The sequence below is a fragment of the Conger conger genome, chromosome 1 (genome assembly GCF_963514075.1).
Source record: "Conger conger chromosome 1, fConCon1.1, whole genome shotgun sequence".
Lineage (NCBI taxonomy): Eukaryota > Metazoa > Chordata > Actinopteri > Anguilliformes > Congridae > Conger > Conger conger.
The window spans coordinates 89,089,851-89,114,375 of record NC_083760.1 but is presented as its reverse complement, the minus strand read 5'-3'; the positions used below and the strand labels follow the sequence as shown (position 1 = coordinate 89,114,375).

Genomic DNA, 24,525 nt, shown 5'->3' with positions numbered 1-24,525 from the left:
ACTTACAAGTGCATAGGTTCTTCCACAGGCTAAGCATCAAATCCATAACTAGTAATATCCTTGATAAATGTGTAGTTCAACACAAGCAAGGTGTGTGAGGGGGTTCAGTCTGGGTTTAGGACACAGCGTATAGAGCAGGGGTGTCCAATCTTATCCAGAAAGGGCCGGTGTGTGTGTGTGTGCAGGTTGTTGTTTTAGCACAGTACTAAGACAGCTGATTCTACTCATCAAGGTCTTGATTAAAGACCACGATTAGATCATTAGTATAATCAGGTGTGTTACTGCTGGGTTAAAACAACCTGCACCCAGGCCGGCCCTTTTAGGATATGATTGGACACCACTGGTATAGAGTAATAGATGATTTCTTTCTCTCCCTGGGTTGTGGCCGTATCTCCATTCATGTCCTGCTTGACCTAAGAGCCGCCTTTGATACTAAAGACCACTGCATTCTCCTCCATAGGCTGGGGTTACTGGACATGCTCTCATGTGGCCTAAATCATGTCTTGTTTGGGTAAACATTTGCTGTCTCAGCCTTTACAATGGCATCCTTGACTGTCATCTGGGCCTCATGTTGACAGTAACAGACCGCAAAGGCAATCAAAAGCCTACAGTCAAGTCTAGACACTGAAAGCTGCTTTAAGGAAGAGATTGATTACTATTACTTGCTATTCAGAAGCAGCTGAGAAGCCGATTCTGACTGTCCAATTCATTCTCGGGGAGACTATTAATGAAGAGGGATGCGATTCCTTTGTAAATACCTTCAAATGAAAAGCGGTAAGTCTACACTTTAGCCTCGCATTTATTGTTTAGAATGTGCTGGACAACATAGCCAAAAGAACACCAATGGCATATGCACTACACTGTCGATCCTCGATCGGTCTTCTCTGCTTCCGCAAAAGCCGTTGTTAAAAACCTTGTTGTAACTGTTGACTGAGAACTGCCTTTCTCTCTATAATTTCTAAATTAAGGAAGCTGTTGCCACTCCAGGAAGCAGACCAGACGGTACATGCGTTAGTTACCTCACGGTTGGATTACTGTAATGTTTTACTGTCTGGTTGCAGTATTTCGGCTCCGAAACGTCTACAACTTGTACAGAATGCAGCCACTAGGGTTCTAACTAAGAGATAGATATCTGTCTGGTGCTCAAAACCCTTAATTGGCTGCCAATTAAATTTAGAATTGAACCTACAATTCTGTTGATAGCTTATAGACTTCTTGGTTTGGCTCCAGAATATCTCAGTGAGTTACTTACCATTTTTAATTTCCATGGTTCCCTGTTTTCAGATTTTTCTGAAAACTGATGGTGGGAACAAACTTCCCTTTTGGAAATTAAATGTATTACTGTGATGTTAATACAAGGGGAAATGGACACATTACATTAATGGCATTTGGCAGACGCTCTTATCCAGAGCGACGTACAACAAAGTGCATACCCATAACCAGGGATAAGTGCGCTGAAAGACCCTAGAGGGAAGTACAATTTCAACTGCTACCTATACAACAACGATAAGGACCAGGGCCTATTTGAATTCTATTTTTTTTCCTTTTTTTTTTTAAACAAACAAATAAACAACAAAGCAAAAGTGACCAAACTTAACTAGCCAAACACTGCTTACCTAGCCAAACTAAAAATACCGATACACAGAAAGTAAATCACAGAAAGACAACAATTAAGGTAACATGGAGGTAGGGAGGGACGGGGAAAGGTGCTGCTTGAAGAGGAGTGTCTTCAGTTTGCACTTGAAGGTGGGAATGGGAGATGTGATGGGAGATGAGAACATTGTGATGGGAGCTGAAAACATTGTGATGGGAGATGAAAACTTTGTGATTGGAGCTGAAAACATTGTGATGGGAGATGAAAACTTTGTAATTGGAGCTGAAAACATGGTGATGGGAGCTGAAAACACTGTGATCGGAGATGAGAACATTGTGATGGGAGCTGAAAACACTGTGATCGGAGATGAGAACATTGTGATGGGAGCTGAAAACATTGTGATGGGAGATGAGAACTTTGTGATGGGAGCTGAAAACATTGTGATGGGAGATGAGAACTTTGTGATGGGAGGTGAGACCTCTGTGACATCTGGTCGCAGAGCCGGCTTTGGGATTTTGCTTTCCCTTTAATCAAGAATGAAAGGGAAAGCAGTGAACCGACGCAGTCATGGAGCAGAGGTGGACCGGGGGAGGCGGGTGTGGCAGTCTTGCAGAGGAAACCGTGCCCTCGGGACCTTCCTCACGTCCCTTCCGCCGCACCAGCTGACATAACCTGACATAAGCTGACGTAAAGGTGTTCAGCGGCGCACTGAATGAACACATAATTAAAACGCGTAATTCCAACAGATCCAAAATCAGAGCTATATGACACCTTCACAAGCACTGCACAGCACAGCACATCCGTGAGCACCACATAAGCGTTCATAATTTCTTAATGTCTATAACCACAAATAGGCATATGATATGCATATTATGTCAACACTGACGCAGCAAGTGACATTATCATGGCATACCAAGTGAAATTGCATAAGAACCAAGTGTCAAAAAAGTTTCCCGGGCCACCTAGGGCATAGCCAGGCTACAGGTAAAGCGGGTAAAGCCTCGGATATACTGCGGATGACCTAGTCTGTTTACGTCTCTCCAGCTTCATGTCCGCCCCTCTAGCTTCACGTCTAGATTCTGCCGTTTGCTCGCCGTGTTCTGTGTTACTGAGCTGCATGAGCTACACTTATAGCACGGTGTATCGTTGATATGGAAAGAATTACGCATGGTCAGAGCAGATGTGTGTGATTGCAGAACTGGCAATTTGACGATAACTCGTAAAGTGCCTCATTAATCGCCGCCGATGCTTCAGGCTAGAGTCTGACTTCCCTGGCTTCCCCACTTGTCCCGGAAAAACTGGAAAGGTCTAGACTAGTACAGTGTTGTTTTTCCATTCATGGAAAACAACCGGCCAATGGGAGAATTTTCCAAATATTCCTGGAAATATTTGTGAGGTCCTGCAAAATTGTAGGCTGGGCTATCAGTTAAGCTAGTATTAGGCAGTATTTTTAGAGCTGAGCATATTTTCTCTGTATTGTTCTCAGCTTTTTCTCATTTTTGTAAGAAAGAAAATATGAACAGAGTGGGCTACGATGTGCTCTTCCTCGATTGTTTTTTGTTGACTCTACGCCACACCCGGCACCTGAGAACAATTCTGCGGATGACCGATCATAACCCATCCTGCCTGATGTGTTGACGTGGCCGGGAACAGCCGGTGGACTAATCACACTAAATTAAGAATAAAGAGTGAACTCAAGGGAATGTAGCAAAACCAGTCCGAACTCTGTAATATTTGGCACGTATTACTGCCAGACTCAGCCATCCGTTTCAGTGGAACCAATTTAAATGATAAGACAAGCCCTGACGTGAGAAACCTCTCATTGCAGAGCCGAAGGTACAGTAAGGGAAGGTTTGGCACCTGTATGGCAAAGAATCTAGAATCACTAGATGCAACTAGCGATTGATGTTGCTGCCATTTGTGCTTGCATGTCTTGTCTCCCCGCATGTTTGTGCTTGCTCCAATTCTGCTTGATATGTTTGTATGTCTTGCTCCATTTGTTTGTGCTTGCTGCAACTGTAATTTAATTATTTTTTTAACTAATGTATTTTAGGGAGCCTATTGTCAACTGGCCAGGGACTACAGCTGGAAATTAGTCATGTAGGCTAAAGCTGCTCCATTTACTGTTTACAGTTAATTAATGGGGACTGTCCACAACATTATAAACAAATAAATTCAAATTCAAATTCAACTAGAATCATCTGCAAAGAAATCAGAGATAAAAATGTTTGTATATTTTCTTAGAATTCATACAGTTCCAGAAGGGTCAAAAGAACCCCACACAACGCATTTGTATGCAAAGTTGATACAGGACTTAATGCATGTCACCATTTAATCTCCCCAAAATAGAAAATGTGAAAAATCATACAGCATCAATATGAAACAAGGTTAACTGATTTTTAAGAGATGGCAAACACTAAACAGGGTCAAATTAATTCCAAACATAATAGGAGGATTAAACACTGGCTCCCAATGAGCTGAGAACTGAATCAGCCCAGTATGTTTAAAACACAGTTTAGCCCAGTATGTTTAAAACACAGTTCAGCCCAGTATGTTTAAAGCACAGATCAGCCCAGTATGTTTAAAGCACAGATCAGCCCAGTATGTTTAAAGCACAGTTCAGCCCAGTATGTTTAAAACACAGTTCAGCCCAGTATGTTTAAAGCACAGATCAGCCCAGTATGTTTAAAGCACAGATCAGCCCAGTATGTTTAAAGCACAGTTCAGCCCAGTATGTTTAAAACACAGTTCAGCCCAGTATGTTTAAAGCACAGATCAGCCCAGTATGTTTAAAGCACAGATCAGCCCAGTATGTTTAAAGCACAGATCAGCCCAGTATGTTTAAAGCACAGATCAGCCCAGTATGTTTAAAGCACAGTTCAGCCCAGTATGTTTAAAGCACAGATCAGCCCAGTATGTTTAAAACACAGTTCAGCCCAGTACGTTTAAAACACAGTTCAGCCCAGTATGTTTAAAGCACAGATCAGCCCAGTATGTTTAAAGCACAGATCAGCCCAGTATGTTTAAAGCACAGATCAGCCCAGTATGTTTAAAGCACAGATCAGCCCAGTACGTTTAAAACACAGTTCAGCCCAGTATGTTTAAAGCACAGATCAGCCCAGTATGTTTAAAACACAGGTCCTCTGGCATAGAACGGGACCCTCAGGTCTTCGGGGAACCAACAGGAAGAACAGTGATTAGAGTTAGCCTTCAGTAACGGGTAACCGGGAAAAGTTCACTTCTGGATTAAATCTTTCACAAACACCAATTTTACTGCGAAAGGAATTTCAGTTCGACCTCTTCAAATCCCATTTCCTAAGCAGTGAAACTGAGACGTGTGACGGTTATGCTTTGAATGTGCCCATCCGCAAGATATAAGTAAAATAAGTGGTGACATTCCTGGTTGCAATAACACCATTACCTGTACCTTTTAAAAGATTCGACACTCCTCGTACATTTCTTGGTGATGTGGAGATACCGTAGACCCTGCACAGTACAGTACACGGCGTGCGAGTATTCTGTAACGGCCGGTGCCATTTCAGGGGCAGGCGTGCTACTCATCCATTTGCTTAGAGCAGGGGTCGGCAACCCTGGTCCTGGAGAGCCGCAGGGTGTGCTGGCTTTCGTCTCCACCTTAAGATAAGCAACCGACTCAGACCCAAGAAACCAGGTGAGGTGAGTCAACTGTGTAATCAACGGCTTTCACTGATCAATTAATGCCAAGTAACAACGAAAGCCAGCACACCCTGCGGCTCTCCAGGGCCAGGGTTGCCGACCCCTGGCTTAGAGAAATAATGGTGACCGTAGCTGTGCATCGTTGACCCACAGACCTATTTATGTGTGCAACACAATTCCCCTTCAAGGGTGACAGGGTGGCCTGTAGCGTAGTGGTTAAGGTAAATGACTGGGACCCGCAAGGTCGGTGGTTCTAATCCCAGTTCTTAGCCACAATAAAATCCGCACAGCCGTTGGGCCCTTGAGCAAGGCCCTTAACCCTGCAGTGCTCCAGGGGAGGATTGTCTCCTGCTTAGTCTAATCAACTGTACGTCGCTCTGGATAAGAGTGTCTGCCAAATGCCATTAATGTAAAGTAATGTAATGTAATGACAGCAGGTCCGATCCACACTCAACACACAAACTGCTTGTAACCTATTGGTTCACTGTATAATACTGCAGTCCAAAAAAATTCTATATTTAGCGGTATGTTATGCTCCAGTACAGAGTGACCTTTTTTTACAGGTTTTCCACGAATTCAGCTAGACGTACACTGAAGCAGTTCAGGCTCTGCACCAGGAGATTCTCCATACCAGGATGAATTCCGCGCAGACATTAGGAAATCCGGGTAGAGCAGATCTAAATAGTAAATGGTTGGCATTTATATAGCACCTTTCTCCAAATCACTGTACAAGTCATGCTTCTCATTCACCCGTTCATGCACCCACTGACACGCCAACGGCGATGTCCAAGGTACCGACCAGCTCGTCAGGTGCTTTTAGGTCTTGCTCTGGGACACTCTGACACAGCCCGGGCGGGGGGGATCGAACCGGCAACCCTCCGACTGCCAGACGACTGCTCTTACCGTCCGAGCCAATGTCGCCGAAGATCTCTGTTAAGGGGCTCTCTGTTAGACAGATGTAAGATGAGGTCACACAGATTCGTGGTGATTGGAGCCATATGAGCAGACATAGTCATAGGGACAGAGAGATCCTCATGCAGCACGGCCTGTAGCATAGCGGCTGGGGTACATGACCGGGGCCCGGAAGGTTGGTGGTTCAATCCCCGTTTTTTTGCCAAGATAAGATCCGCACAGCCGTTGGGCCCTTGAGGAAGGCCCTTAACCCAGCATAGCTCCTGGGAGGATTGCTTAGTCTAATCAGCTGTAAGCCACTTTAGTGCAAAAAGTGTCAGCTAAATAACATGTAATGTAATGACTAGACGCTATGCAGACTCCTTTATCCCAGCCATGATCAGGCTCTATAATGCGCACTCAATCAGAGCAAAATTAAACATATCCCAGTAATCTGTATTTATTTCCTGTGTATTATTTAGCATGTGTGCGTACTTGAGCTGAATGTCTGTCCTCTTTGTGCACTGGTGTGTTCAAGTTTCTGGTTTTCTTTTGTGCTGCGTGTTGGAGGCAAACAAACTTCCCCATCGTGGGACAATAAAGCCGACCTGACTCAAAAATATTTTTCCAGGGAGTGGTCAGTGTGCTCGCAAGGACATGTAGTGGAAGCAGAAACTCTGGGGTTTTTTATGATCAAGTGCGAGATACTAAACTAAGCAGTCGTTGCAAAATGGTTCTTTGTCTGGGAGATGTCGCTCTTCATTTTGTTTTATATATATACAGTACTGTGCAGAAGTCTTAGGCACCCTAGACATTATTATATACATGTTTTTTTTTGTGTGTGTGTGTGTTAGTATAAAAGAACAAATTAATTTTAAAAAGTAACATATTACTGTAAACAATTTTTACATAAAAACTTGATCAAGGCTGTCTGAGATCAGAAACCTCCCTGCTGACTGTCTTATAGAACCGCGTTGGCTAGCTCAGAGAAGTGATGCAGTTTTAACGCCGAAGGATGGTCACATAAATATTGATTTGATTCAGTTTTTAATTATTCTGCCAAATTACTAAAATGTAATGTCAAATATATTGTACGTTTATTTAGGACCTTTCATTGAATTATTTTTGAAAGAATCTTATCTTTACAGAATGTTATACAGGTGCCTAAGACTTTTGCACAGTACTGTAAATGTATTGATTTTATATATTTTTTTTGATCTTAAGTATTGTGTTATCATTTATAGCAAAAAGTGCTTTAAAAAGAAAGTCATTATTATTGTCATTCACACCAATGATAGAGGGCTCTGTAAAGAACTAAAAAGAGCTTCCTCAATGGAGACAAGCCAAAGCACGCTTTTTTTCTAAGAGTGTGTGTGTGAAAAAAACATATATTGGCCTTGTTATGCCGATGACACCCAACTCTTTCTCTCCTTCCCCCCATCAGACACACAGGTCTCTACCCGTATGGACAACAGGCTATCCTTCTCCACGAACATCGCTACGGTGACCCGGGCGTGCAGGTTCTTCCTGTACAACATCCGGAGAATCCGACCCTTTCTCACCACCTACTCCACTCAGCTCAAGCAATGGTCCTGTCCCGCCTGGACTATTGCAATTCTCTGCTGGCTGGCCTTCCAGCATCTGCCATCAGACCCCTACAACTCATCCAGAATGCTGCAGCCCGTCTGGTATTCAATGTTCCCAGACATTCACATGTCACCCCCCTGCTCAGCAACCTCCACTGGCTGCCTGTTATGGCTCGCATCGCGTCTGTCCTGGTCCCACGGTGGTGGAACGACCTCCCGGTGAATGTCAGAACGGCAGAGTCTCTGACCTCCTTCAAGCGCAGACTGAGGACCCATCTCTTCAGGCTACACCTTTCCCTCCCCAACTCACAATCACTGTGATTAGCCTTAGACCGTAATGGCACTTATGTATAGATATCGTTACTTGTATAGGTATTGCTGTTTTTATTGGCTGTTGTTGTATTCTAGCTGCCAACAGTGGTATGCTAGTTTGAATGTTGATTGTACTCTTCAAGGGTTCTGAATTTCTGTATGGTTACACTAGGACTCGGAACTGTACTGTCCTCTCAGGTCTACTTTTGCACTTGTTCTTGTGATTGATTTGCACTTTGTTGTACGTCGCTCTGAATAAGAGCGTCTGCTAAATGCCACGTAATGTAATGTAATGCTTAGTCTAATCAGCTGTAAGGCACTCTAGATAAGAGCATCTGCCAAATGCTTACATTAATGTAATGTAATTTACTTCCGTTAAAAGCCATGAAAGTGACCGCGCGACTCTCCAGAACACGGGCTGTAACTTTTTTTCAATTCTATGATTTTTTTAGACTGTCCCAAATAACCTTCACATGTATAAAACACTTTGCACAAAGATAAAGAATATAGCATGACTGAAATTTGAGTGCTTGTAAATAAATGTAATTCCAATCTTGTGTGTAAGATGCTTTTTCACCAGAGCCAGAACAATGGAACAAGGCTCACAACCTAAAATTCCCTGAAATGTGACCAGCCCTGATTTTAACATTTTACATTGACATTTTAGTCATTTGGCAGATGCTTTTAATCCAAAGCGACTTACAAGTGCATAGGTTCCACCATAAGTCAGAGCATCACATCCAGAAACTAGTAAAATACACAGGAAATGCTGTTCTAAACATAGTTGTCATGAGAAGCGGATTTTTTTTTTTTTTTTGGGGGGGGGGTTAGACAAGGATAGGGATATCAGAAAGGAGGGGCAGGGGAAATCAGGAGGGAGGACTAAGGTAGAGTTTGAAAAGGTGGGTTTTGAGTCTGCGTCGAAATAGGGGGAGGGATTCTGCTGTTCTGACAGTGGTAGGCAAGTCATTCCACCACTGAGGAACCAGAACGGAAAACAGGCGTGAACGTGCAGCTCGACCGCCAGGTGCACGTAGAGAGGGAACCGTAAGGCGACCAGAGCTGGCAGACCGGAGTGGTCTAGCTGGGGAGTAGGGAGTGATCAGGGATTGTATGTAAGGTGGGGCAGTCCCCTTAGCAGCCTGAAATGCCAACACTAGGGGGGGGGGGGTTAGACAAGGATAGGGATATCAGAAAGGAGGGGCAGGGGAAATCAGGAGGGAGGACTAAGGTAGAGTTTGAAAAGGTGGGTTTTGAGTCTGCGTCGAAATAGGGGGAGGGATTCTGCTGTTCTGACAGTGGTAGGCAAGTCATTCCACCACTGAGGAACCAGAACGGAAAACAGGCGTGAACGTGCAGCTCGACCGCCAGGTGCACATAGAGAGGGAACCGTAAGGCGACCAGAGCTGGCAGACCGGAGTGGTCTAGCTGGGGAGTAGGGAGTGATCAGGGATTGTATGTAAGGTGGGGCAGTCCCCTTAGCAGCCTGAAATGCCAACACTAGGGCCTTGAAACGGATGCGTGTGGCAATAGGATGCCAGTGGAGGCCAATGAGAAGCGGAGTGACATGAGCCGACCTGGGCTGACTGGTGATCAGGCGGGCTGCAGCATTCTGGACCAGCTGGAGGGGCTTGATGGCACACGCTGGGAGACCGGCTAGGAGGGAGTTGCAGTAATCCAGGCGGGAAATGACGAGCGCCTGGACTAGGAGCTGGGTGGCTTTCTCAGTCAGGAGATGACGGATACGGCGTATATTATACAGAAAGAACCTGCAGGTTCTGGCAGTGGAGGATACTTGTGGAGCCAGGGTGAGGCAGTTATCAAGAGTCACCCCAAGATTCTTTGCCGTACGGGAGGAGGAAACTACAAAGTCCTCAGCCAAGCAGGCAGAGATCCGTGTGGTGATTTGGGTGTCGGGGGGGAAGGAAATGAAGAGTTGGGTGTCATCAGCGTAGGAATGATAAGAAAAGCCGTGGGAAGAGATAACAGAACCAAGAGACATGGTGTATAGCGAGAAGAGGAGAGGCCCAAGAACCGAGCCCTGCGGGACTCCAGTTCGTAGGGGGTGAGGGTCGGAGACTGCGCCCCTCCAAGTCACCTGGTAGGAGCGACCAGAGAGGTTATGAATTCATGTTTTTCAGAAAGATCGATAACAGGCAGAATGTTGGAGGGAAAAACTATTCATTTTAAGTGAATAGATTTAAAATGTGAAGCTCTACACAATTTACGTATTTCTCATGAAAAAAGTTGTTGTTGTGTGTGTGAGAGAGAGTGTGTGTGTTTTCTTAATAAAATTAGCCTGTTGCAAGGAATGGGACAATTTAAGAATGATAATCTTTTTTTTTCCCTGGTTCTCGTATAAAATATTCCATATGAAATGGTAAAGAAACAGCAAGGACCATTTTGAAATGTCTGATGCTTGAATAATGCTGAATCATGATGTGTCCCAAATTATCTAATGTGGTGTGACAATGGAAAACATGAGATGACAGATCTGAATTTCAGCTTTTATTTCCTGCTATCTTTATCTAGATTTGTTAGACAACTTAGAACATATCACCTCTTGTATCAGACCACCCAATTTTTAGGTGAGCAAAAGTATTGGAACATGTGACTGGCAGGTGTTTCTTGCTGCCCAGATGTGTCCTGTTAGATTGTTTTGTTAAACAATAAATCGTTCTGAATGTCTACTCTTGGTTTTAGCCTTGGGTTTTGCCTGTGAAGACTGCATTTGTATTAGAAAAGATAAACCAACAGGAAGACCAGAGAGCCGTCTTTGGGAGGAAAGCAAGCGATACTGAAGCTTAGAAAAGAGGGGAAATTGAAAAGAGCCAATGCAAAAGCATTGGGGATAGCTTGGAATAACAACTCGGAATGTCCTGAAATAGAAAGAAACCGCTGGCGTACTGAGCAACTGAAATGGAACAGCTCGACCAAGAAAACAACAGCAGAAACATTGTGCTGTGAAAAAAAACCCCAAAACATCGGTCGGGGACAACCAACATGATGTAACAAATGACGGTAGCAGCAGGATGAATTCAGACGTCTACAAAGACATTATGTCTGCCAACTTATGGTGAAATATGTGCAAACTAATAGGGAGGAACTTCATCACGCACCAAGACGGGACACCCCCCCCCCCCCCCAGTAAAAGCTTGGAAGCATCACAAAAGATCAAAAGAAAAATGCAACAGTTTGGTGATGCCAATGGGACACAGGCTTTTGCAAGCAAGGGATATGCTGTTATTTACTTTCATTTATTAAATACTCTCCGTTCCAATTCCTTTACTTGCCTACAAAAAATGGGTGGACTGATACCAAAGGTGCTATGTTCCAAGTAGGTTAACACATCTAGGTGTAAATAAAAAGGAAAGGCTGAAATTCTGTGTTCATCTTTTTCTCTGAACCCCAAAATGTATTCCGTGTATTGCAAAAACAAAGGAAATGGCCTTGCTGCTCCAATACTTTGGGTGGGGACTGTATGTGAATAGTTAAGAACAAGAGGATTGTAAAAATGTGCTGTGTTATTATCTGAATTCACTGCAATGGTATGTAATGGCGTGACACACGTTAATTGCAGGCTACCAGGAGAAAGTTACCGAAGTGCAACATTTCCAAACGGTAATGGGGAAAAAAACATCTGGTCTAATAAAGCGGTCATGTAGACTGCGGCTAACAGAAATAATTAATAAACTTAGACCATGTATTGATTGTGTATGAACTCGGATTTACAATAGATATTAATCCGTTTCTTTGAACGTAATAGTAATAAGATCCATACGTCTCGGTGTTCAGGCTGGTTTTGTTCCATACCCTGAATTGTTAGTTATTCGTTTTTTGCGTTCATAGGTTATCCCACGGGGTTTTCCGTAATATGTCGACAAGTTTTGAATCATAATTGGGTGGTCCTACAGTAGCGTATAAGACACGCAGACGCGTGATGAAATCAAAGCAAAAGCAGCCGAGGAAGAACGCACATCGCAGTCATTCTGGTAATTGTTTTCTTTATACAATTATACACATGTAAACAGTTAGAGAATAGGTATTTTAAGTGCTTATATATATATATATATATATATCGCAATTGGTATGTTATCATAAAATACGCGGTTGCATAGTCAAAGCAGCGGCCAAGGAAGAGCATATTTGCAGTGATCCTGGTATTACACTTTCTCTAACTTAGAGAAAAGAACGTTTAAATACTTACTGTACCCTTTTTTCTTTTCATTTTTTTTTGCCTATTTGTTTATGTAGAAAAGTGGTCAGAAATTCCTGTGCGAAAGTTGAATGACGTTTGAAAATCATTCGCCAAGCGGATATGCTTAATATTGATAGGTTATAGGTTTTGGCGTGACCGCAATTAATTACGTACACTTGCATACACTCGCGTTTATTCGATTCTTGTACATATGTATTTGGTATTTGTGTGGAACTGGGCGCTGTGCGTAGCCAACCGGGGAGAACGTGTCCGTCAGGTGCTACGGATGAGCAATACAAGCGAGAAAGGGCGTGCCCCTAAATTTGTGTTGTTCAACTTTATGTAGCCGAATTCAAAATATGTTCTAAATATGTACTCGAAGTTCTAAATGTGTACTCAAAGTTTATTTAACAGTAAAGCGTTGCCCTACAGCGGGCCTCGTGCCTGGTTGCGGCAACAACGGAGGAGAGTCACCGCTGCGCCATTTCTCAAACCGGACGTTTGGCGCGAGTTGTGAAACGACCGAGAATGTCACAAGTGCATTTTTTTCGTCACATGGGCTCTCTTAAAAAAATCCGTTTTTTGGTTCTGATCTTCAGGCTTTTTTACGGACCTGCTTCATTATCGATGTTTTTGGTAGCCTATTTTAGAGGGTTTTTTTTTTTTACTCCATATCAGTAGCGCACGTCGTCTGTGTCGAGATACGGGTTCAATTTACCTGAAAGTCCAATCTTGTTTGGAAGTGAAAAATAATGTTGACATGTATTCCCCGAAAGTGAAAGTAACAGGTGTTCTCTTTGAGCTTAACTGACGTACAATACTTAGCCTACATATTCTGCGAAATTGTTATAAGCTAATAAAACAATCTAGCCTATCCCTTCGTCTGTGTACTCTGGTTCAAATAAATACGGGCAGCCATCGAAGTGAAGTGTCTGAACAACGTCCTCGTAATAGTCGGATGAAAAGGCGTAATCATTCATTGCGACACGTTTGGGATTTGGATTTTCCCTGTCAGTTTATAAAGGTGAGACACTGCCCAATGTAAACAATACATTGTCGCGAGCGCAGAACGTTGTATTGCGCTTTAGTTTTAACGGCAGTTAAATTTTTAAAATCACGTTCAAACAATGTCAACGATAGTGTATAAAAGAGACTGTATAAAAATATGGGCTGTTCTCTGTTCTCTCCTGTGTTCAGATCAGTTTATTGTTATTATTATTATTATTACTACCGGTGTTTTTGACGGGACCAGGACCATCGGAGGATCAAGCACTTCGCCACGGACTCTTCCTCGACCCTTCCTGCACATTTGACTGAAAAGGCGTTCTGAATAATGTCGGGACCTGATGTAAGCTCATTGTTTCCCGTCACCTTTGTTTTGACCTGTGTGTATTCTGTGTTCGAATAGGGTCTTCCCCCTTATCCCAATCTCTGGCTCTGGGAACAAAATTGCAGTTTGAAATGTAGCCAAAGCGATGGATGGGACACGGTCCCCATTGCTCTCCACACCCGCCCAAACCAACTTGGAGAACCAGGGCACCTACATACCAGAAGCTGTCAGAGGTCATATTTGTAGACAAATTATTGTTCAATCTGGGCAGTCACAATCTCCATGCTCTCAGACGCTTGGAGTGCAAAGTACATGCCTATAACCAGGGATAAGTGCACTACATATGTACATATTGAACGTAATAAAACCAAACTGCACTCCGCTTGAATCTGGAACTGCTTCGAACAGCAGTATAGATTTCAACTGTCCAGCTTGAACGATTATTATTGACTTGCATGTTGCATGTTTAAAATGTATTATGTGTTGAATGTTGCGGCTTGCATTCAAACTCAAAGCAAACTCCTGGCAGGGCCCTGACACCCCATGAATACCGATGTATTCTGGCGTCTCCAGAAGGTCAACTCTGCTGAAGGTCGGGCCTACAGACCACAGGCCTACATTCGGTTATCTCAGACTTTGATGTTAGGACAGCAGCATTCTTAGAAACAATGTAATACCCTGTTCCTCTTATCTAAGGCCCTTATACATATATTATTGACTGCAAATCTGATACCAAAACTTTACCAGGAAATGTTAATATCTCTCTGGCCCATCATGTACATCCTGTTCAGTTCGGTGAAACTAAGTTTGCATTATGTTCAAATTTTTTCCCCAGTCTTTTTATTTTGAACTGCACTTGTGCAAATAGATGAGAATTGTGCAAAGTTCAGTTATCTCTCTCGCTGCGAAACGTCTGTAATGTAAATGTAAAGGACGGTCCGTAAAGTGCGAGGGAGACGTTTGGTTCTACGCAAACAACTGTGAATTGACGTCTGTACGAGCACTTTAGAGAGGCACGAGCCAGGAAGTTGTGGCTTGGGTGGCGAGCACTTTTCGTTTCTAATTTTTGGGGGGGTTTTTTTTCCCTCGCAGGTCAGCGGCCCGGGGAACGGCTCCTTCCTGGACTCGGAGTTCAGGTACAACCTATTCACCGTCTTCTACAGCCTGGTCTTCATCGTGGGCCTGGTGGCCAACGTGGGGGCGCTATACGTGCTGCGTCACCTGCGCGACGCCAAGGCCATGAACGAGATCCGCATCTACATGACCAACCTGACGGTGGCCGACCTGCTGTTTGTGTGCGCCCTGCCCTTCTGGATCAGCTACTACTACAGCAGGGGCCACTGGCGCTTTGGGGAGGCCCTCTGCCGGGTAACCGGCTCCCTGTTCTTCATCAACACCTACAGCTCCGTCCTCTTCCTCGCCATCATCAGCTTCAACCGCTACTGGGCCGTCACGCGGCCCCTGGACGCCGTGACGTCGGACCACCGGCGGCGGGGGATCCTCATGTCGCTGGGCGTCTGGGTCGTGACCCTGTCCATGTCCGGGCCGCAGCTGGCGCAGAACGGGATGAACTCGGACGACGCCGGCGTCGTCCGCTGCTTTGAGAACTACGTCGAGCGGGACGAGACGACCCGGATGACGGTGGCCGCCATGCACTTCGTCATCATCGGCCTGTTCTTCCTGGTCTTCCTGCTGGTGGTGGTGTGCAACGTGCTGATCGGCCGCACGCTGCTGCAGCAGCGGCAGACGCTGGCGGGCCGGAAGCGCTGGGGCCTGAAGAAGTACGCGCTGTGGATGGTGTGCGTGGTGGTGCTGGTGTTCATGGTGTGCTTCCTGCCGCACCACGTGGTGCAGGGCCCCTGGACGCTGGCCGTGCTGGGCTACAGCGGCATGTCCGATTCCACCAGGCAGCGGCTCAACGACGCCCACCAGTTCACCACCATGCTGATGGGCCTCAACTGCATCATGGACCCCGTGGTGTACTGCTTCTCCACGCGCAAGTTCCGCCACTACGTGTCCAGCCGGCTGGGCTTCCTGAGCCGGGCGAAGGACTGCTCGGTCCGCACGAACAGCACCAAGGTCTCTTTGAACATGCATCGGCAGGGCGTGGTGGCTCCCCTGGAGATGGCGGGCGAGGGCGTAAGGGAGTAGGGCCCGGTTCAGGAGCCCTTATTGCGCCCACCCCTCCGCGTCTGTCGACTGAGGTTGCCCTTCACGAACAACAGACCACATTGACTGTCACCTCTGCCACACCCCTCGCCCTAAGACTCTGAAGAGTAGGGTTTTTTTTTTCATGTTGTTTTTGTTGTTGTTGTTGTTGTTTTATCAAGTCAGTATTCTGGAACTCCATTTGCTTTCCAGTTGCCAGTGGTGATTGTTACATCACCATTAGAATGCGCAGTTCAGAACATCCTAATCGCACCTTTGTGACCTCACACCTACAGGGTGGGTGAAAAAGGAGTCATGTGACGTTGTGGAACTGGCAGCTGGGTTGGAGGGTTGCACATTTCACCCACATGTTGTGGAGAAGGAACATATATTCCAAACTATCAAGTGAAGGACCACTGTGTTAAGGCACTCCTTGTTACGTGCGGCATGGAGAGAATTCACAATGCATCAGCACGGTGCTTTCTCTGGTAAATATGTTCTGTTCTTTACATCAAAACTGTACACTTAACACATCCAGTATTGTTCCAGCCATGTACATATTCTTGTTCCTGTTGAATCAACTCTTAAACAAAGCGACTTTAGCTGACTGCTGGTGAACAAACAGGCACAACCCCGATTGTCATTACTACAAAAGGTATCCCTTAAGTGCTCGCCAGGTATCCCGCTCACTTCCTGCCGCTGGGTCCTGATCCCCGGTTTGGGAATGGGGACTCCTCTAATGCAAGGCAAAGGACACTGACTCTGTGGATGTAACACAGTCTGTGGTCTGTCATTCATTCAAGCCCTTAGTGACCCTTAGTTCCATGATTCTGGTCTGTTTAAACTTGTGGTGCCTTAGCGTTATCCTGAGCCTGACATAATCTGTTTTGGGATAAAGTCTGCTCCTCCATCCAGGGTTGTGATTCACTAATTAACTGTGGGCAGCCTGTAGCCTAAGGTGGCTAATGCAGCCTGTACCCTTAGGTGGCTAATGCAGCCTGTAGCCGTCGGTGGCTAATGCAGCCTGTAGCCGTCGGTGGCTAATGCAGCCTGTAGCCTTAGGTGGCTAATGCAGCCTGTAGCCTTAGGTGGCTAATGCAGCCTGTAGCCTTAGGTGGCTAATGCAGCCTGTAGCCGTAGGTGGCTAATGCAGCCTGTAGCCTTAGGTGGCTAATGCAGCCTGTAGCCGTCGGTGGCTAATGCAGCCTGTAGCCTTAGGTGGCTAATGCAGCCTGTAGCCTAAGGTGGCTAATGCAGCCTGTAGCCGTAGGTGGCTAATGCAGCCTGTAGCCTTAGGTGGCTAATGCAGCCTGTAGCCTTAGGTGGCTAATGCAGCCTGTAGCCTTAGGTGGCTAATGCAGCTTGTAGCCGTAGGTGGCTAATGCAGCCTGTACCCTTAGGTGGCTAATGCAGCCTGTAGCCTTAGGTGGCTAATGCAGCCTGTAGCCGTTGGTGCCTAATGCAGCCTGTAGCCTTAGGTGGCTAATGCAGCCTGTAGCCGTCGGTGCCTAATGCAGCCTGTAGCCTTAGGTGGCTAATGCAGCCTGTAGCCTTAGGTGGCTAATGCAGCCTGTAGCCGTCGGTGGCTAATGCAGCTTGTACCCTTAGGTGGCTAATGCAGCCTGTAGCCTTAGGTGGCTAATGCAGCCTGTAGCCGTCGGTGCCTAATGCAGCCTGTAGCCTTAGGTGGCTAATGCAGCCTGTAGCCTTAGGTGGCTAATGCAGCCTGTAGCCGTCGGTGGCTAATGCAGCCTGTAGCCTTAGGTGGCTAATGCAGCCTGTAGCCTTAGGTGCCTAATGCAGCCTGTAGCCTTAGGTGGCTAATGCAGCCTGTAGTCGTCGGTGGCTAATGCAGCCTGTAGCCGTCGGTGGCTAATGCAGCCTGTAGTCGTCAGTGGCTATGGTACTGGGGCCTGGAAGGTTGGTGGTTCAAGCCCCAGTGGGGCAACAATGAAATTTGTGCAGCTGTTCGGCTCTTGGACAAGGCCCTTAACCCCACATTTCCCCTAGGGGGGGATTGACCCCTTGCTTTGTGAAATCGACTGTGAGTGGTTTTTGGATAAAAGCGTCGGCCAAAATAACTAATGTAAGTAGTGGTCAGTTAAGTGACATTATTTTTGTTTGTATTGCAAACTGACCCGGCCTAAAACCCACTGAGAGAGCGTCTGGGGCCACAGGGACGGGGGGAAGAGACTTTGAGCATCAGAGGCCCGGCCCGGAGACAACGCCTCATGATGTCATGTCAGTGGAACTGCGGTTCGAAGCGGCGTTCCAGGCCAGCTGACCTCCCTCACGCCCCAAACTTCAACCATATCCGTTTCCAGCGAGGAGGAAAGGGGAGGAGGGAGGGGGTGATGTTTTTATATTATCTATGTGTGTCGTGTGAAAAAAAAACTGAAGTAAAAAAAAAAAAAAAAAATTACATTGAAAAAACTTGTACAGACATATTTTTGTATTTATTTATTGTTTTTAATGACACAGCACGGGTCCTCCGGGTCTCAGGAGGATGTCTGTTTCCGTGGAAACCATCTGTTTCCTCGCTGCTCTTCTTCTGTGGTTGATCTGGCTGTTGACCCCCACCTCTGCCATAACCCGCAGTTTCCATGGCGGCATGTGGTTTACAATAAACTGGTTCATAAAAATAAATAAAAAAGCAGTCAGAGGATCCATGTTATAGCATTTTTACAGTCACTTTCACACTCATTTCAGAACCTCAAGGTCATTTTTCATAACTTAAAACAGATAATTCATTCATTATCCTAAACCGCTTATCCTGAACAGGGTCGCAGGGGGGCTGGAGCCTATCCCAGCATACATTGGGTGAAAGGCAGGAATACACCCTGGACAGGTCGCCAGTCTATCGCAGGGCACACACACCATTCACTCACACACTCATACCTACGGGCAATTTAGACTCTCCAATCAGCCTAACCTGCATGTCTTTGGACTGTGGGAGGAAACCGGAGTAGCCGGAGGAAACCCACGCAAACGCGGGGAGAACATGCAAACTCCGCACAGAGAGGCCCCGGCCGACCGGGATTCGAACCCAGGACCTCCTTGCTGTGAGGCGGCAGTGCTACCCACTGCACCATCCGTGCCGCCAAAACAGATAATCAAAATGCAAAATGAAGTTTTCAAAACTCTAAACACTTTTTTCCATTGCTTGAGTACAATAAACATAAAACTCACTATCAAAGAATGCTTGTTAAGAATGGTAAAAACTGAAACAAACCTATGTTGTAATTGTATTTTTTATTCTGATTTTTATCAATGATTCCACCGCTCCCTTTATTTAGAACCATAGAACCACAAAAAGAACTATATTGAAACATGTATCAAGTATTTTTTTAATTTTAGAATATTAAAGTATTGTAAAAACAGCTAAACTGTGAAGATATGGGGATTTTGTGTGTAGGTGATCTAAAAAAAAATGTTCCAATAGTATTTCATGACGAATTAGTTATTTGAACCAATGATTTTGGAATTTGAAGATTTCTTCAAAGATATGAATGACAATGCATGTTTTTAACAGGTGGACAGGTTGTGTTACAAGTGCTGAGCATTTTCATTCTTGTGAGATTAGTGATGGGAAGTGATTGTAAAAAACGGTTAATGCCAATTCAGGAACCGTATTGGAAAGTCTGACCATTTTCTCCCCCCTTATTTGTAGCTGTGACTTGTTGCTTCACAGTAGTGCTCGTTATTTATGATACTATTACTGATTGACAGTGAAATAATACCGTGCCCCAGAAAATGTGGTCTCTCAACGCCCCAGGCGGTCTGCGTCTGCAGCAGACACACTCTACAAAAAAGGTTCCAAAAGGAACCCTGTGATTCCATAGGAGAACCCTATCTTTCGGATGAGACCTTAAACCGAGGTCCTGACTCACTGTGATTCCATGACACTTTTCTCAAAGAGTAGGGGGGTTCCTCAATGTCTTGGATAAATTCCCAACCCTGCCAGCTTATCATCCTCTGATTAAATTGGCAAAAAAAAAAAAAAGGTCTCTCCCTTTATTTCTGGATAAAGCTTTTTTATCAGAAATTCTGAAGAACTCTGCTTTAAGTAATGATAATAGTAATAAACAATCAGCGTGGGAATCCGCTGATGGTTGGTATTTGGGGAATATTCAAGTGCCTCAGAAAACGATTATCCATGCTTTCATGTAGCAGGAAGTTTGGTGAATAAACATTCCAGGATAACATTTTAAACATAAGATTTACTGATGGAAAATTCCCCCTGAATGTCCCTTTAACCGTTTTATAATTATATTTTTCCTTCTACTTTTTACTCACGAAAGTGTGCTCGTTTTAGGTGTAATATGGCACTTAAATGATTACATTTATTGATTGGCTAACTAAAGAACGCAGGCACGTCATGCAAACTTGCAATTGTTTTACTGTATGGTACACAAATCGAAAGCTCAAAGATCATATGAAAAGCTCAGAAACACGACATCTGCATATATATGTGGCGCCCTTTAAGTCGCACAAAATTTACTGAAAAGACACCACAGAAACATCCCCGTTTTATATTATCACGCGAAACCGTTTGAAATGGAACCTAGTCCGCGAGCGATTTGGTTCAGACATTACCAGGGTTACCGTTGCGCCTACTTCACGCGGACACGTTTGTTCACCGACAGCGCCTCTCTGGCGTGATAATCTAAAATACTTTTAGAATACCGAGAAACAGTTTACATGTTAAATAACCAAAATGCGCAATCCTGTGATTTAAGAATTTTGTGCCAAATATTGTTGAAAATAACCTGTATGAGTATTACTTGAAGCTGTAGCCGAAAGAACGGCTCATTCCTCAGCGGTTTGCATAACTGAGCAGCATAATATGTGTTTTCCATGTGTGCTTGTGTGTGTGAGTGTCTTTTGCCAGTTTGATGGCTTAAATGTAAATCTACAATTTTCCTATATCGAATTTCTAATCAGACCTGGGTTCGAATTGTTTTTGTTTTGCATTAAAATGCTTTTCTGTGATTTTCGCCTTGTGCATTTGAGACCGCTTGGAAGGGCAGATGGGCGGGGTTTTTAGACTTCAGCTGATTCCCATGCATTATTTAAAGCAGAAGAATTCTCCAGAATTGCAGATGAAAAGCTTGGTGGTTCAAGCCTCAATGTAGGCGCAGTAAGATCCGCGCAGCTGTTGGGCCCTTATCCCTACTTTGCCTCAGGGGAGTCCTTTGGATGAGAGAGTCTGATACTGTGATCTGTCAAATCAATGTAGAAAAATACATCTATTTGTTTTCAATGTATGCAGTTTTTTATTTGGTCGAATTTGTGCTCTTAAATGTGGAAGTCCCAGAATAAAGTTGAGAAATGTGACGCTGGATTTTTGCTCATCCTGTTTAAATTATTCAGATTTTGTTACTCAAGATGTTAGAGGGAGCTATAATCAGGAGCTATATCAATTTAAAACGTTTTGGTTTTACTTGGAGTTTGCATGTTCTCCCCGTGTTTGTGTGGGTATCCTCCGGGTACTCCGGTTTCCTCCCACAGTCCAAAGACATGCAGGTTAGGCTGATTGGAGAGTCTAAATTGCCCGTAGGTATGAGTGTGTGAGTGAATGGTGTGTGTGCCCTGCGATGGACTGGCGACCTGTCCAGAGTCTATTCCTGCCTTTCGCCCAATGTATGCTGGGATAGGCTCCAGCCCCCCCCTGCGACCCTGTTCAGGATAAGTGGGTTAAGATAATGGATGGTTTTCTAATGTGTGTGTGTGTGTGTGTGCTGGAGGGATTAGTTAACAGGCAAGTCTAATGAGAAGATGAAGGGGCCCCAAACTGTTTTAAAGAATGAGGTTTGGTGCTGGAGTGTCATTTGTTCCATGCATTCATTCCAGTGTAATTTGGCTATGTATTCTTCAAGGAGGTTTAAGGAGGTTTCTTTTAAGGGGGTGTGACGTTAGGTTTTGTTAGGTTTCTGAAAAGCAGCCGTATTCTGCGAGAACGGAAGGGACGCCCGGTGGAATTGTACAACAGGGGAAGGGGCAGCCGAGATGAGTGGCAAGGCGAAAAAGGGGAACCAAGATGAGGAAACCGGGGCCGGGACCAGAGCAGATGGTGGTGACACACACCATTTCGGGCTCCCGCCGCTGAGGCAATGAAGCTGCAAGACCTCGGGCTTCGTTAGAAGTGCTCCGACACGCCTCTTGCAAGCGGGGGGGGGGGGGGGGGGGGGGGGTAACATGGTCGACTTCTGCGCCGATTTTCCCATCGCCTGAAAGAGGGCAGTGAACGTTGCCTGAGCCAGTTTTCACACACACACACACACACACACAGATATACACATGCAAACGTGCACACACGCAGGCGCACACATGCAAACAGCCACACATGCATACAAACACTCAGTCACGCAAAACACGGACACACACAGATACACACATGCAAACATGCGCACACACATGCACACGCGCACACGCACACACACACACACACACACACAAACATGCAACGCACGTACATGCGTTCACGCACATACAGAAAGACACGCACAAACACAAACATTAGAAGATAGAACCTGCAGTCTGAACCATGTCGCCACCCTGTGGCCAAACAACGCAACAGCATTTTCAGCACACACTTTGGTCTGATCTCTTCCACTTTCGGTGTGTGTCTGACATGTACCCTGCTTTATCGGCGTCTGCGTGTAGAAAACCTGTGTTTTTCTGCACTCATCACGTAGAGCAACTAAAGCCAATTTCAGGGTGTTCAATTTAGCACTTTACTGTTCCCCTGATTCATACAAATACCTGAACCTTTGTGACTGCAAGGTACAACAGCTGCACTTACAGTTTTTTGCAATCGTTTTTAACACTTGTCTCAATACCATGTCCACTTTTTCAAAACTCTTCACACAGTGTGCTTTTGAAACACACACCTGAGCACATCAGCTAACATTTGGTGCAAAATGCACTTCAACCACCAAAACACTTAATATTTCACCCAAAAGTGACTCTTGCTGCCATAACTATAGCGCATGCTTTCTCCCATAAGACTACTTTGTCACTCAATGTTCAATGAACTACAAAACACAAACAACTTGGAGCATTGCTAAATACATATTATGTGTTTCCCTTTCCTCTATTTTTGCATCCACAAATATTTCAAGCCAAGCAGCTAAAGAAACTTTTGATCTGTTGGTTTGCCTCTCGCAATAGATGTCATGACTGAATGTGGTAAATTTACAGTGAACTGTAAATGAATGAATGTTTTACTATATTGGAAACCCAGAATAACTATTTTTACTGTGTAATGTAAAACAATATATGATAAAGAAACAAATCACAAAAGCAACAGTATTCTTCAGAGGGTTTACAGTATTTTGACTTTTGTTCTCACAATGCAATATACTGTAATTCAGAAAAGAAAAATACAATACAATCAATTACTCAAAATACATTACAATCAATATTTTCACTATATACAGTAATTCGCACATATATTGTCTGCTTATCAGTATCAGAAGTCTACTGTTGGCCTGGCCCATCCATCCTGTCCTCTGCATTTGGCCATAGATTTTCATCAACATCACTCCGAATGTTATCTCTTGCTATACACCGAGGAAAACATCTCTTTGCGTGCCTTTTCCAGCCCTGGATGTGTTCCACTGTTATGTCCATACACCCAGCACCCATTGCATCTAGAAGTGACATCTGTTCATGTGGGTGGTGGTCCTAAACCTTCACATATACCTTCATAAACTTCATATTGGTATCTGAGTTCCTTGACACCCTCAGAGTTCCTGTCAAAGGGGACAGTGTACAACTGTTTCATCCTGATCTGATGTTTCTGTAGCACTCTTGAAATGGTTGTAGTGCTTACACTGTCAGTGTTTGGAAATATGTTGTTGTCTGCGATTATGTTGTTGCATATTTCTCTTAGCCTGATGCTGTTGTTGACAATGCCCATCCCAACTATTGTATCCTCCTGTTGAGGTGTAAACATTCTTCCCCTTCCCCCTGTGTGACTGTGTGAGGTAACTGCTGGGTCCTGTAGTGAGTCAAAGACAAATGTGCACTGATACATCTCGTTTTTCTGGAGACTTCTCAAATCACAGTACTGCTGTAATATACACATCAATTGAACTCCTTCAGTCAGATTGCTGTAAATACTGTATAGTACTTGTTGGTTTGCCTGAAAATCCTCACTATTGAAGCGACTGTGGATCTAGGCAAGTTTGGTTGAACCCTCAACCTGATTCCCTCAGGGACAGACCATGATTTACCACATGATCAATGACTGTGGCTCTGATTTCATCAGACACAACTGTTCTTGCTCTTCCGCGACGTCTTCTTCCTCTGCCTCTGGCTGCATCCATTTTCCCCACCAAGGCTAAAGAATGCAAATGTCAATCCAAAGGAGGCCCCTTTTGTATATGTGGTAACGGGGCACAAACAACAAACACCTGGGTAGGTTGTTCACTGAAATGACAGCCAGGTGTTTCAACAGTACATATACAGCAGTAATAGTGGAGAAATCTCTTCAGTGACAACTACATCTATATTTACCTGTACACATGCACATTTCAATGCAAGTATGATCACTTTTGTATAGATGGTAACAAGGCTGCAAACAAAAAATTGAATAAACTGAATAAACTTTCTGCTCAAATCAGAATGATCTGTCTTACGTATTTCAAACATATAGTTTCATTTTTCTGCCAAAATGCAGCATATTTCCTTCTACAATGATCAGAATTTTATTGGGTTTTGAACCCAATAAAATGTGTGTGTGAGAGAGAGAGTGTGTAATGTGTGTGTGTGTGTTGTGTATGTG

The 24,525-nt window shown here is 44.6% G+C and overlaps 1 protein-coding gene across 2 annotated transcripts; it reads left to right on the top strand.

Moving 5' to 3' along the window:
• The first annotated feature begins 11,965 nt into the window (after window positions 1-11,965).
• ptafr (platelet-activating factor receptor) lies at window positions 11,966-18,484 on the top strand. 2 transcript variants are annotated; one of them, XM_061219922.1, is made up of 3 exons: window positions 11,966-12,050; window positions 13,454-13,604; window positions 14,679-18,484. In XM_061219922.1, the coding sequence occupies exons 2-3, from the start codon at window positions 13,590-13,592 to the stop codon at window positions 15,735-15,737; spliced, it is 1,074 nt and encodes a 357-aa protein (XP_061075906.1). In that variant the 5' UTR covers window positions 11,966-12,050; window positions 13,454-13,589; the 3' UTR covers window positions 15,738-18,484. The 2 variants fall into 2 exon arrangements, with proteins under 2 accessions (XP_061075906.1, XP_061075914.1); XM_061219930.1 differs by having other exon boundaries at window positions 12,010-12,050; window positions 13,509-13,604.
• Window positions 18,485-24,525: the final 6,041 nt, after the last annotated feature.